This window comes from Lethenteron reissneri, chromosome 52, assembly GCF_015708825.2.
Source record: "Lethenteron reissneri isolate LAM-NWPU_2019-01 chromosome 52, ASM1570882v1, whole genome shotgun sequence".
Taxonomy (NCBI): Eukaryota; Metazoa; Chordata; class Hyperoartia; order Petromyzontiformes; family Petromyzontidae; genus Lethenteron; species Lethenteron reissneri.
The window spans coordinates 11,274,810-11,291,566 of NC_083830.1; the positions used below are offsets into that span (position 1 = coordinate 11,274,810).

General features: G+C 56.7%; 1 protein-coding gene across 1 annotated transcript in view; it reads left to right on the forward strand.

The window, feature by feature from the left end:
* The first annotated feature begins 2,063 nt into the window (after window positions 1-2,063).
* Window positions 2,064-16,757, forward strand: part of LOC133355978 (cadherin-7-like) — a 32,271-nt gene continuing 17,577 nt past the window's right edge. Inside the window, 2 exon segments of the mRNA XM_061573446.1 lie at window positions 2,064-2,229; window positions 3,389-3,508. Coding sequence (XP_061429430.1) covers window positions 2,217-2,229; window positions 3,389-3,508 — 133 coding nt within the window. The 5' untranslated portion in view covers window positions 2,064-2,216.

The window sequence follows — 16,757 nt, forward strand, 5'->3', positions numbered from 1 at the left end:
GACGCTGCTGATGATGATGACGCTGCTGATGATGATGACGCTGCTGATGATGAAGCTGGTGCTGGTACAGCTGATGATGATGACGCTGTTGCTGCTGCTGCTGCTGACGATGATTGCTTGAACGCGCTCCAGGCAGCCCAAAACGATTCCCCACAAAACCCGATGTTAACCAAGAGACTCTGGAGAGGGGGTGGGGGTCGATTATAATTAATGAACAACGATTGCAGCCACGGTGGTGGGGGGCTGAGGGGGTGGAATTAGGGGGGAGGGGCAGACGACATAATTAAAGCATTCTCTGACGCACGCCCACCACTCAAGGCTGTCAATCATCACCGCCAATCAATTGCGAGGTAGATTAGCGGGTGAAGAACCGAGGAGCGGTGGCGCAGTGGTTAGCACGCCGCCAACTGTGAAACCCTGCGGGTAACCCGCTCACGGCTCGCCCACGACACTACTTATTTTGTAACTATTATTTTGTGTTTCTATCTTACCAGGGGCAAGGCCCCACTGAGCTACGGAGCTGTTTTTTTTTTCAGAAGCGAACTGGCGATCACAAATGATAGCTACGCGGAGCGGCTTATCAGGATGTGGACATTTATGTCAAGCAGACACTCTCTGAACGGGTGACGTTGATTCTCAATGTGGAGGGGAAACCCGGAGGACCCAGAGATAAATCCACGCGACCGAGAGGAGAGACACCGCAAACTCCACATACACAGCAGCAGCAGCAGCAGGCGTCAGGCTCGGGGTCGAACCCACGACCTCCTGCGCACCAGGCGAGGGAGTTGTCGCTCTCGCCGCTGATAGAGATGTTATCTGTCGTGGATGTCCGCACCCCACTCACTGCCCCACCGTGCACAGTGCTCAGGGCGGTGAAGCGTGGTCATTGTCAAACGCCTCTCCGCCGTGGCCGCAACGAAAGCCATTGCGTGGAAGGGGCGGGGAGGCAAGGGCTGGGGGGCTGGGGGCGGGGGGGTTTCATCCAGCAGCGGAGTGACCATGACTGCTCATTATGCAGAAACTTGACTCTGTGTACCACGTTTTCGATCTCCAACCCGACGAGACGATCTTTCGAACTTACCGGAGTTGCTGCTGCTGCTGCTGCAGCTCAAGGGAATTCTACTGTGGATGATGCTCCTGATGATGGTGCTGCCAATGCTACTGCTACTTATAGTTTACCATCATTGCCATCATCGCCATTATCATCACCACCACCATCATCACCACCACCAGCATCACTATCACCATCATCATCATCACCATCATCACTGTCACCATCATCATCACTATGATCATCACTATCATCACCACCACCCTTGAGCTCTCATCCCCCCCCCCACCTCCCTGTTCCCTCCCCGCTCCCTCCCTCCCCTCCTTCCCCCTCCCGCCCCCTCCTGCCCCCTACTGCTCCCTCCCCTCCTGCCCCCTCCTGCTCCCTCCCTCCCTCCCCTCCTGCCACCTCCCTCCCCTCCTGCCCCCTCCTGCTCCCTCCCTCCCTCCCCTCCTGCCCCCTCCCTCCCCTCCTGCCCCCTCCTGCTCCCTCCCCTCCTGCCCCCTTCCTCCCCTCCTGCCCCCTCCTGCTCCCTCCCTCCCTCCCCTCCTGCCCCCTCCCTCCCCTCCTGCCCCCTCCTGCTCCCTCCCTCCCTCCCCTCCTGCCACCTCCCTCCCCTCCTGCCCCCTCCTGCTCCCTCCCCTCCTCCCCTCCTGCCCCCTTCCTCCCCTCCTGCCCCCTCCTGCCCCCTTCCTCCCCTCCTGCCCTCTCCCGCTCCCCGTCCCCTCCCTCCCCTCCTCCCCTCCTGCCACCTCCCTCCCCTCCTGCCCCCTCCTGCTCCCTCCCTCCCCTCCTGCTCCCTCCCCTCCCGCTCCCTCCCTCCCCTCCTGCCACCTCCCTCCCCTCCCGCCCCTCCCGCTCCCCGGTGGTCCCCTCCTCCCAGCTCTACTCGGACCTGGACCACCAGGACGGCTCGGTGAGGTACGTGCTGAGCGGCGAGGGCGCGGGCAGCACCTTCCTCATCGACGAGTACACGGGCGACATCCGCGTGTCGGGCCGCGTGGACCGCGAGCACAAGGCGCAGTACACCCTCGTGGCGCAGGCGCTCGACCGCCTGACGGGCGCGCCGCTCGAGCCCCGCTCCGAGTTCATCATCAAGGTCCAGGACATCAACGACAACGAGCCGCGCTTCCCCGACGCGCCCTACAGGGCCGTGGTGCCCGAGATGGCCGACGTGGGTACGTGGGGCGCAGTTGTTAGCGCGGGAGAGGTGTGGGCGGTGGTGGGGAGGGTGGGCGGGGGGGGATAGGGAGAGAGAGGTGGGTGAGAGATGGGAGAGAGAAGGGAGAGATATGGGAGAGATGGGAGAGAGATGAGAGAGATGGGGGAGAGAGATGGGAGAGAGAGATAGGAGAGAGAGATGGGATGGAGACGAAGAGATCGGGAGGAGGTCGGGAAGAGATGTGGTAGAGAAATAGGAGAGAGATACGAGAGATGCGGGAGATGTAGGGGAGTGGTGGGAGAGAGATGGCGAGAGATGGGTGAAAGATAAGGGAGAGGTGGGGCGATGCTAGAGATGTGAAATGTAAGTGACAGGTGGAGGAGAGATCGGGAGAGATGGGGGAGAGGTGGGTGAAGCGTAATAGATGGGAGAGGTGGGGGACAGATAAAAGAGAGGTGGCAGATACATTTGAGAGAGATGGGGTGAGAGATGGCAGAGAGATGGAGGAAAGATGGGGAAGACGGGAGAGAGATGGTAGAGATCGGGGAGAGATGGAGGAGAGATGGGAGAGATGAGAGAGGTGGGAGAGAGGTGAGGGCTGAGAGGGAGATGAAAGAGATGAGAGAGGTGGGGGAGAGATGGGAGAGGGTTGGAAGAGATCACACAGAGAGAGTTATCGGTTAAAGGCGCAGCTCTGCAATGTCTGACGCACTCCACTGCTGGTGAAGCGGCCTGCACTCTGGAGAGTGAGCACGTGTGCGGGGAGCGGAGGTGGAGCAGTTAGCGCAACCCGGCGACACCAACATCGCTTCCCGGCCACGGCCGACATCAGTGATAGCGAACATCTGAACCGGCCCTGGGCCTCCACTAGGTCTACTTAGCCTTAATACGTACCTGGTGCGCTGTCAGTGAGCGTGTGAATGTATTTGGCTGCGTGCACCCACGGCCGGATGAAGATTGTGAAGACCCTAGGCTAAAGGGACTGTGAGGAAAACAAAGTTAAAGAAAAATATATATTTTTTACAAGGCTAACAACAAATAAAATTCAGCATTCACAAGTGAACTCGCTTTTCACTTCGTCTCTGGAGGCCCCCTCGAGCTGGCGGAGGCCCCTGGGCTGCAGCCCCTGAAGCCCCCACGCCTTGATCCGGCCCTGCCCCCCCCCCCCCCCGCAGGCACCTCCGTGATCCGCGTGTCGGCGAGCGACGCGGACGACCCCGCGTACGGGAACAGCGCGAAGCTCGTGTACAGCATGCGCGAGGGACAGCCACACTTCTCCATCGATGCCAAAACAGGTGCCACCACCACCACGACCACCACCAGCAGCATCACCACCAGCACCACCACAGCCACCACCAGCACCACAACCAACACCAGGGGTCTCTGTCTCCACCCCTGCCACTGCTCCATGCCCCCTGCACTGTGGTGGGTCTCTATGGATTGATTGACCACCACCGATCAACACACCAATTAAACCATCATCACCACCGCTACAACCAACACGGCACCACAACCATCACTACATCGATACAACCACAACTACCATAACCATCACCACACTGACACAAATTCACCCACCACCACCAGCCAGAGGAGGCCAGCTGGCTTAATGGCTGTAAAATAACCCTCGGAGATTTTACGCCGGTGGGCGGAATTGGAGACGCAGGAGGCGTCTGCTGCCCAGTCGCTTGTTATAATAATATTATAATAACTAATAATACACGTATAATAAACAATAATACACTTATAATGAATCATAATACACGTATGTTGAATAATAATACACTCATAATAAACAATAATACACTTATAATGAATCATAATACATTATTACTGTGTGAACCGGGGAGGAGGGGACCCAGGCGGTGGGGTGCGTTGCCACTCTGGGGGGGCAGAGAGAGGAGTCCCCCTCAATTTATAAATGTGGGGAGCTCGCTGACCCCCCCTCCCTCTGAGCCATTGGCCTCCTTGGGGGGGGGGTCACATGACCATCCAGCCGGGTTCACGGCACGAGTCCATCGTTCTATCTCCCTATCTCCTATTCTATCTCCTACTCCACCTTTCTCTCCTACTCCGGCTCCCTGACTCATCCTCTCTCTCTCCTTCTCTCCCTCTATCTCCTGCACTCTCTCTCTCCCTCCTGCGTCCAACGACCCCAGAGTGAGCGAGCCGGCGAGTGAGTGGGCGGGCGTGTGGGTGGGTTGGTTGAGAGTCGGGTAGGTGGAGGGTTTCACGACACAGATTGCGCTAAACTCGTTACGTGGTCTATAGAGCTCAATGGCGAAAATCGCGAAAATCGTAAATTCACTCCTCACGTCACTCCGACCAACTCCTACCCCAGCAACCTGCGAGCCGCCCACCCTGCACTCACCCCCTGTGCTCCCCCGTGTTCAATGGTGCCCCTCAGTCCGTAATGAGTTACCGGAAGGGGGATGGCGCTGAGTAACGTGGCCCTGGGGGGACGTGCGGTTTGAGGGGGGGGGGAGGTTGCAGGGAGGGAGGGGAGGCTGGGGGGACAGAGGGAGAGATTGAGAAGGGAGACAGGGGGGAGAGGTAGCAGAGAGAGAGAGAGGAGAGAGATGGGGGAGAGCAGATGAGACTGCGAGTAATGCGCGTGGGTGTTTCCTGTAAACCATAAACACCTCACGTACTCCACACACACACACCACATGTACTCCACACACACACCACACGTACTCCACACACACACCACACGTACTCCACACACACACACCACACGTACTACACACACACACAACACGTACTCCACACACACACAACACACGTACTCCACACACACACCACACGTACTCCACACACACACCACACGTACTCCACACACACACCACATGTACTCCACACACACACCACACATACTACACACACACACAACACACGTACTCCACACACACACAACACGTACTCCACACACACACCACACGTACTCCACACACACACACAACACACGTACTACACACACACACAACACACGTACTCCACACACACACACAACACGTACTCCACACACACACACCACACGTACTCCACACATACACACCACACGTACTCCACACATACACACCACACGTACTACACACACACACACACCACATGTACTCCACACACACTACACGTACTCCACACACACACACCACACGTACTACACACACACACACCACACGTACTACACACACACACACACACGTACTCCACACGTACACACACCACACGTACTCCACACACACACACCACACGTACTCCACACACACACACACCCAACACGTACTCCACACACACACACACCACAGGTACTCCACACACACACACCACACGTACTCCACACACACACACCCAGCACGTACTCCACACACACACACCCAACACGTACTCCACACACACACATACACACCACACGTACTCCACACACACACACCACACGTACTCCACACACACACACACCACACGTACTCCACACACACACCACACGTACTCCACACACACCACACGTACTCCACACATACACACCACACGTACTCCACACATACACACCACACGTACTCCACACACACACCACACGTACTCCACACCCACACACACCACACGTACTCCACACACACACCACACGTACACCACACACACCACACATACTCCACACACACACAACCACACGTACTCCACACACACACACCACACGTACAGCCACACACACACCACACGTACTCCACACATACACACCACACGTACTCCACACACCACACGTACTCCACACACACACACCTACTCCACACACCACCCACGTACTCCACACCCACACCACACGTACTCCACACACACCCACACGTACTCCACACACACATCACACGTTCTCCCACACACACACCACACGTACTCCACACACACACCACACTCCACACACACACACCACTACTCCACACACACACCACACGTACTCCACACACACACACCACACCGTACTCCACACACACAGACCACACGTACTCCACACACACACCACACGTACTCCACACACACACACCACACGTACTCCACACACACACCACACGTACTCCACACACCACACCACCACACGTACTCCACCACACACACCACGTACTCCCACACACACACCACACGTACTCCACACACACACACCACACGTACTCCACACACCACACCACACACGTACTCCACACACACCACACGTACTCCACACATACACACCACTACTCCACACACACACCACACGTACTCCACACACACCACACGTACTCCACCACACACACCACCGTACTCCACACACACACCACACGTACTCCACACACACACCACACGTACTCCACACACACCCCACGTACTCCACACACACACACCCCACGTACTCCACACACAACCACACGTACTTCACACATACACACCACACGTACTCCACACACACACCACCACACGTACTCCACACACACACACCACACGTACTCCACACACACCACACGTACTCCACACACCACACACCACACGTACTCCACACACACACACACACCACCGTACTCCACACACACACACACCACACGTACTCCACACACACACACCACACGTACTCCACACACACACACGTACTCCACACACACACACACACCCACATACTCCACACACTCACACACCACACACGTACTCCACACACACACAACAACACGTACTCCACACACACACCACACGTACTCCACACACCCACACCAACGACTCCACACACACACACCCCACACGTACTCCACCACACCCCACACGTACTCCACACACACACCCCACACATACTCCACACACACCACACGTACTCCACACACACACCACACGTACTCCACACACACACACCACAACGTACTCCACACACACACACGTACTCCACACACACACACCACATGTACTCCACACACACACACGGACTCCACACACACACACCAACACGTACTCCACACACACACACGTACTCCACACACACACACCACATGTACTCCACACACACACACACGTACTCCACACACACACACCACACATACTCCACACACACACACACCACACGTACTCCACACACACACCCCACACATACTCCACACACACACCCCACACATACTCCACACACACACACACCACACGTACTCCACACACACACCACACGTACTCCACACATACACACGTACTCCACACACACACACCACACGTACTCCACACACACACACGTACTCCACACACACACACCACATGTACTCCACACACACACACGTACTCCACACACACACACCACACGTACTCCACACACACCCCACACGTACTCCACACACACACACCACATGTACTCAACACACACACACGTACTCCACACACACACACCACACGTACTCCACACACACACACCACGCGTACTCCACACACACACACCACACGTACTCCACACACACCACACGTACTCCACACACACACCACACGTACTCCACACACACACACCACACGTACTCCACACACACACACCACACGTACTCCACACACACACCACACGTACTCCACACACACACCACACGTACTCCACACACACACACCACACGTACTCCACACACACACACCACACGTACTCCACACACACACACCACACGTACTCCACACACACACACCACACGTACTCCACACACACACCACACGTACTCCACACATGAAGTATGGGAATTGACGGCAGGAACTTCTTGACGGGTAACACACTTTTATTAAATCCTTTAGGTATCACAATACAACGTGTGGTCTTTCTTCTTCCTCCGACACACTCCACTAATCTCGTGTAAGCTCTAGGCCTCTGGCTACACCCGATACGCTTGACTCGTGTAGACCCTATGCCTCTGGCTACACACCATATACTCGACTCGTGTAAGCCCTATGCCTCTGGCTACACAATACACTCGACTCGTGTAAGCCCTATGCCTCTGGCTACACAATACACTCGACTCGTGTAAGCCCTATGCCCTGGCTACACATAGTACATTCGGCTCGTGTAGACCTATGGCTACACCCACTACACTCGCCTCTGGGTTACACAGAGTCCCGGTCCCCTTAGGACAGCGGGGCTAGGTACCGCAGGGCTCTAGGTCTTCATCCCCGTCTTCATTCTTCGCTGGTTACACACTGCCCTTACGCCTGTGTGCATCCCCTTTTATAGCCCCTGCTCACGAGAGACGGAGCTGATGCGGCGTCGACGTGAGCGTCGTTCCTTAATGACCCAATCACGACGCACTCTCTCTACGATCCGCTTTCCCCAGCGCGTGTTAACATTACTCCACCAATCACACTGCGCTGCCACCTGATCACTCCCTCTCAGCGCGTCACCGCCCACAGCCAATCGGTACCCCGTAACCCACGACCCCGCGCTGACCCCTGATCCTCCACCGTCAGCGCGCGTCACCACCTACACAGCCAATCATCACGCACTGTGCATACGATCCTTAATCCCAGCGCGTATCACCTCTACATCACCCCCTCCCACATAGCTTGCAGCCGGCCCGGCTGTTAACCTACAACACAACATAACGCAACGCAGTAATAAAGAACTCCACATCCCAGTGTGCCCCGTAACACAACAACAACAACATAACACAACCTTAAATATGAAGCAATATACAGCCCGACGAACAACACAATAAAAGCGAACACCGTAAAACGAACGCGCCAAGTGTCACTGTGACCCACGCAGTGCCGAGGCGCTCCGGCTGCCTCGACTCCGCACGTGGTAGGTTACACAAAGTAGCGCGACCTAGCGCGAGTCCGTCTGGCCGGTCCGTCGTACGGAACGGGACGTTGGCGACCGTCCGGTGTCTCCGGCAGCTCTAGACGGCACGGGTCGGGCCTGGAAGGACCGGCCCCGCCGTGAAGATCCGGCCGCCAGTGGTCGGCAGCAGTCAGTTCCGAGACACCTGGGAGCGGATCAGGCGGAGACATGTGAGGAGCAGGCAAGGACAATTCCCCCTCAGGGTCGTCGGTCACGTCACACGCTCGGCCCTCACGACACAAGGGGAGGCCATACGGAGGCGAGAACGGTTTCAGTCGGGAGGGGTGGACGTACCAACGGCGTTTCCCCCATTTGATCTGAACGCACTGGGGGCGTGCAACCCGCACGACCTCCACGGGTCCCCGCCACGGCTTCAACAATTTAGGCGACGTGGCCAAAGGTGCCTGAGGGCAATGCAGCCAGGCCTTGTCACCTGGTTCCCAATTGTGCACGGACACCTTCCGTGCCCGCAACCGCTCGTTCGCAATTTGGCGAGCCCGCGAATTAAGCCGTGCGGCCTCCCTTGCCTCTGTCAGTTTATGAATATTAAATTTAATATGCTCTGCCAATTTAGAATTAGTTCGTGGTGCGGGCAGACCCAGCTGCGTTTCCATGGGCGGGTCGGCTTCCCGACCGTACATTAGAAAAAACGGGGAAAACCCCGTAGCTGAATGGGGGGCCATTCTATACGCGGCAAGGACCCCAGGGACCTGCAGGTCCCAATCAACATGCGACTCACACACCTGCTGGCACAGCATGGAGGTCAATGTCCTGTTAAGCCTCTCCACCATCCCGTCCGTCTGCGGGTGGTACGGGGAGGTACGCACCTTTTTGGTACCCAACAGGTCGCACACCTCCTGCAGTAATTTACTCGAAAAATTTTTCCCTTGGTCAGTCAGCAAGCGTTCGGGAGCCCCCTTGTCCAGGACGTAGCCCTGGACAAAGGCGTCCGTCACAGCCGCCGCCGACTGGTTGGCGAGTGGCCACGCCATAGGCCACCGGGTAAAATATTCGACCCCCACCAACAGGTACTTATTACCCCTAGGCGTGACCGGAAAGGGCCCCAGAATATCGAGTGCAACGAGCTCGTTAATGCGCGAGACCTGAATAGATTGCAGCGGTGGATTAGCTGCCACGGGCGGTGGTTTCCGTCTGGCGCACTCAACACAACCCTTCAGAATATTCACCACGTCACCCCCCATTCCCGGCCAATAATAGTCACGCTGAAGCAGGGCAAGCGTTTTGTTAACTCCCAAATGCAAGAGGCGTTCGTGTGCGGCCAAGACAACCTTCCCCCTCACAGCAGAAGGCACCACAATCGCATGCCGCCGGGACAAACTGTCCCATCTCATCAACAGGCCCTGCTTAAGCTCGTAGGAGCCAGTTCGGTCGTGGCTACCTTCGGAACCCTCCGTCTTCTGGCGCAATGCCAGCAGGGAGCTGTCCGCCATTTGGAGACGGCCCCACTCAATCAACGACAGTGAGAGCAGCGAGTCCTGACCCCCTGGGGTAGCGGGACCATCCCCAATTGGTGTGCTCGCGGTCGCAACCAACGCCTCCCTACCTTCCGTAACCGGAGGTTTACAGCGCGCCGATCCCGATAAGCACGCACATTTGTGACAAGGCAACAACCGCGACAGGGCATCGGCATTCGTGTGTCGCAACCCTTTACGGTACGTAGTCGTGAACTGATAGTCCTGGAGGACTTCCAACCACCGCGACAATTGGCCCGAGGGCTGGGCAACCCGTAATGAATACTGGAGCGCCGCATGGTCCGTCCGGACCGTGAAATGACGACCATACAGATATGGCCTGAATTGTTGTACAAAAAAAACAATGGCAAGTAGTTCACGACGGGTGACGCAGTAGCGCTGCTCTGCCGGCGACAACACCCTGCTACCATAGGCGACCACCCGTTCGACCCCTCCAACGACTTGGGACAGCACTCCCCCAATGCCCGTGTTGCTAGCATCCGTGTCTAGCAAGAAGGGACTCTCAAAGTCCGGATAGCGCAAGGGTGGGGCCCTTACCAAGGCATCCCGGAGGGAGCAGAATGCAGCCTCCTCCTCCGGTCCCCACCGGAACTTCACTCCTTTTGCCGTTAAAGCGTGCAAGGGCTTTGCAATGGTGGCGAAGTGCTCAACGAATCGGCGATAATACGAAGCAAAACCGATGAAACTGCGCACGTCTGACACTGACGTGGGCGTCGGCCACGAACTGACACAGTCCGTCTTCGCAGGATCGGTAGAAATCCCCGAAGAGTCGACAATGTGACCCAAGTACCTCACGGATTTACGAAAAAGATGGCATTTGGCCGGTTTAAACTTTAATTTAGCCGATCGCATTCGCAAGAACACCCCTCTCAATCGCTGGAGGTGTTCTTCGAACGTTTTACCGAAAACAATGACATCGTCAAGGTAAATGAGGCACGTCTCCCACTGCAAGCCCGACAAAACCAATTCCATAAGACGCTGAAACGTCGCAGGAGAGGAGTGAAGTCCCATGGGTAACCGGTTAAACTGAAACAGGCCCCCTGGAGTCCGGAATGCAGTCTTAGGCTTAGACTCCTCGTCGAGTGGCAACTGCCAAAATCCGGACAATAAATCAAGAGTCGAAAAGTATCGCGCACCGGACAATGCGTCGAGAGACTCGTCCATCCTGGGGAGCGGATACGCGTCGGCCACCGAGATCTTATTCAGGCGGCGGAAATCGACGCAAAATCGCAGGGAGCCGTCCTGCTTTTTAACGAGCACAATAGGTGCTCCCCAAGGACTGGAAGAAGGCGAAATAATGTCGGCTTCCAGCATATCGTTAACCGCCGACTGAACATGTTCCTTCTCAGCAGGACTCAGTCGGAAGGGATTTTGCCTGACCGGTGCCGCATCGCCCGTTTCAATGTGGTGGCGTAGCAGGTCCGTGCATCCGATATCATACTTATGTTTACTGAAGACATCCGAAAATTCAATCAGCAACCCGCGCAACGCACCCAACTGTACCGCTGACAAATCGTCCGAGTCCGCGCACAGCATATCTATCCAATCTAGGTCCTCCTTTGATGGTACGCTATTCGTGGGGCTCGGATCAGCCTGCGCAACCAGCCTCTCTTCCGCAGGGACCCGTGCCGCGTGAGCCAGCACGGTGCCCTGCTGAATGACGGCCGGCCGCGCCCCAGCGTTTAAAACCATGACAAACGGATCCCTGTCTGCCCCAACCAAAGTGTGAGCCACCGATAAATCGAGACCTCCAACAGCCCTATTAGAAGGACCCAAAAGCATGGCCTGTTCCGAGGCCTCCTTCCCCCATGGCTTCCGTAACCGGAGGGGAATCAACATTTGTGAACCCGGGGGCACGTGCACGGTCTGTGTTGCTAACGCCTGAATGGTAGCGCACGCCGTCCGAATTACATTAGGGCTCGTCAAAAATGAAATACGGCGACCCGATGGTAGTTCAATGCAACGCTGATCGATGAGAATTTTGATGGGCATTTTCGCCAAAAAATCAGTGCCCAATAGGCAAGGAACCGCCAGGGAAGATGAAACGAAAACGGGTCCCGACAATTTGATATCACCAATGCAAATGGACGCCCTAATCTGACCGATAATGCCCAACGATCCCCCGTTAGCGGCGTAAAATGGCACATCCACCGGAAGAAGCGGACGACATTGTACCGGGAGAATATTATAAATGAGATCCGAAATAATAGTCGCCGATGCCCCCGTGTCCACTAACACCCTGACCTCGACCCCATCAATCGATCCGGTAACGACGGATGAACCCGCTGAGGCAGCCACTATTCTGTGCCCCAATTCCGACCATTTAATGTCTCCCCGGTCCCGGCCGAACCCCCCTCTCCGAACCGAATCCCCGAACTCTACTCGGCTCTCCCTCGTCGCAACGCGACGACCCATACGTGTCGAGTATGCGGGCCAAGCATGTGAGGTGCCGCGACTTGCCGTGGTTTGCAGTGATGACTTGGGGCCTTGGTCGTCGTCCAGCCGAGGTCCCATGGCGCGCTGACGTGGGGCGCGGCAACCGGAGGCCACGTGGCCACGAAGGCCGCAGTTATAGCAGGTGATGACAGTAGTCGGAGATCTCGGTTGCTCCAGCTTGCGGGCCGCTCGCAGAGGCGAACGACCCCCCGACCTCCAGTCCCCCGCTCGTCCCGCGATGAACGCGTCCTCTCGTGGGCTGACGACTTGGGGCACGGTGTCAACCGGACCCGGAGTTGAGGCCACGGCAGCGTTGCAGACGACCCCCTGCTTTCGTTGAAGGACCTCGTGCGCTTGCATGCTCGTGGCGACCCGTAATGAAGAAATATCGGTGTCGTCGGCCGTGTTGATGGGGACCCCCAGGTCCTGCGCCAACTTGAGCAGCTGCTCCAAAACCATCGCATCTTGGCCCTCCTCGTCCATACGAGGGAACGCGGCGTCAGCGAGAGCGAGCAACGCCGTGCGGTAGGCGAGCACGGTCTCCGTGTCCGCCTTCCGTCTTTCGTAGAAATGATGGCGGCACGCCGAGGGAGGACCGTAGACTTTTGCCATGAGAGCCAGCGCATCCTTGAGCGTGGAGCGGTCCGACCTGCGTGCGGACGTGAAGGCCGCGAGCGCGTTGTCGTCCAGCATGGCAGGCAGTGCCCGCAGTGCCGTAGCGTCGGACCAGGCGGACATCTCTTGATGCGCCAAAAATCTGCGCTGAAATTGGCTCCAATCCCCGCCTTCCGCCTTGAATGCTGACAACGTGGGAAGGCGCTGCTGAAAGATAAAGTCGTCCTCCTCCTCGTGCTTCCTCTCTGCCCCCCCGTCGGTGTGTAAGATGGCGGCCCCAGTGGCGGGTGTGTGATGGCGGTCCGCCGCGCGCGTTGGTGACGTCAGCGGCCGCGCATGGAGAACCGCTGCCAGGTGGTGATGGCCGTTCCCGCCAAAAGTTGGAGCGGATGAAATGGCGGGAATCGCCAAATCGTTTTGGCGGGAATCTGCAGGGCGACCCTGTAGCACGTCGGCCGCCGTCCCCGCTCCTCCCGACGAGCTGATCTCCGCCAAGATGGACGCGGCGGCGAGCAGCAGCTCCGCCAGACGGGAGTGTGCCTCGCGAAGCACGGTGTCAGTCCCCCGTCGCTCGTCCGGCGCCGTCGGTGGATCCTGCCCCGTGGGCAGCTCCTCTTCCTCACCCCCTGATGCCCGCTGGCCCGCGTCGTCGAGGTTGTCCTCGTGGTCAATCCCGTGGGTCCGACGGTTCCTCCTTGTATCCATGCTTGGAGGACCGTTTCACTTCTGACGCCAGTTGAAGTATGGGAATTGACGGCAGGAACTTCTTGACGGGTAACACACTTTTATTAAATCCTTTAGGTATCACAATACAACGTGTGGTCTTTCTTCTTCCTCCGACACACTCCACTAATCTCGTGTAAGCTCTAGGCCTCTGGCTACACCCGATACGCTTGACTCGTGTAGACCCTATGCCTCTGGCTACACACCATATACTCGACTCGTGTAAGCCCTATGCCTCTGGCTACACAATACACTCGACTCGTGTAAGCCCTATGCCTCTGGCTACACAATACACTCGACTCGTGTAAGCCCTATGCCCTGGCTACACATAGTACATTCGGCTCGTGTAGACCTATGGCTACACCCACTACACTCGCCTCTGGGTTACACAGAGTCCCGGTCCCCTTAGGACAGCGGGGCTAGGTACCGCAGGGCTCTAGGTCTTCATCCCCGTCTTCATTCTTCGCTGGTTACACACTGCCCTTACGCCTGTGTGCATCCCCTTTTATAGCCCCTGCTCACGAGAGACGGAGCTGATGCGGCGTCGACGTGAGCGTCGTTCCTTAATGACCCAATCACGACGCACTCTCTCTACGATCCGCTTTCCCCAGCGCGTGTTAACATTACTCCACCAATCACACTGCGCTGCCACCTGATCACTCCCTCTCAGCGCGTCACCGCCCACAGCCAATCGGTACCCCGTAACCCACGACCCCGCGCTGACCCCTGATCCTCCACCGTCAGCGCGCGTCACCACCTACACAGCCAATCATCACGCACTGTGCATACGATCCTTAATCCCAGCGCGTATCACCTCTACACACACACACACCACACGTACTCCACACACACACACCACACGTACTCCACACACACACCACACGTACTCCACACACACACACCACACGTACTCCACACACACACCACACGTACTCCACACACACACACCACACGTACTCCACACACACACCACACGTACTCCACACACACACACCACACGTACTCCACACACACACACCACACGTACTCCACACACACACACCACACGTACTACACACACACACACCACACGTACTCCACACACACACACCACACGTACTCCACACACACACACCACACGTACTCCACACACCACACTACTCACACACACACACACGTACTCCACACACACACACACACGTACTCCACACACACACACCACACGTACTCCACACAACACACACACGTACTCCACACACACACCACACGTACTCCACACACACACCGACACGTACTCCACACACACACGACACGTACTCCACACACACACACCACACGTACTCCACACACACACACCACACGTACTCCACACACACACACCACACGTACTCCACACACACACCACACGTACTCCACACACACCACGTACTCCACACACACACACCACACGTACTCCACACACACACACCACACATACTCCACACACACACACCACACGTACTCCACACACACACACCACACGTACTCCACACACACACACCACACGTACTCCACACACACACACACCACACACACCCCACACACACACACCACACGTACCCCACACACACACACCACGCGTACTCCACACACACACACCACACGTACTCCACACACACACCCCACACGTACTCCACACACACACACCACACGTACTCCACACACACACACACCACACGTACTCCACACACACACACCACACGTACTACACACACACACACCACACGTACTCCACACACACACACCCCCACGTACTCCACACACACACACCACACGTACTCCACACACACACCCCACACGTACTCCACACACACACACACCACACGTACTCCACACACACACACCACACGTACTCCACACACACCACACGTACTCCACACACACACACACACCACACGTACTCCACACACACACACCACACGTACTCCACACACACACACCACGTACTCCACACACACACCACACGTACTCCACACACACACCACACGTACTCCACACACACACATCACACGTACTCCACACACACACACCACACGTACTCCACACACACACCACACGTACTCCACACACACACCACACGTACTCCACACACACCACACGTACTCCACACACACACACACACACCACACGTACTCCACACACACACACCACACGTACTCCACACACACCACACGTACTCCACACACACACACCACACGTACTCCACACACACACCACACGTACTCCACACACACACCCCACACATACTCCACACACATCACACAACACGTACTCCACACACACACCACACGTACTCCACACACACACACACCACACGTACTCCACACACACACACCACATCGTACTCCACACACCACACATCACCACACGTACTCCACACACACACCACACTTACTCCACACACACACACACCACACGTACTCCACACACACACCACACGTACTACACACACACACA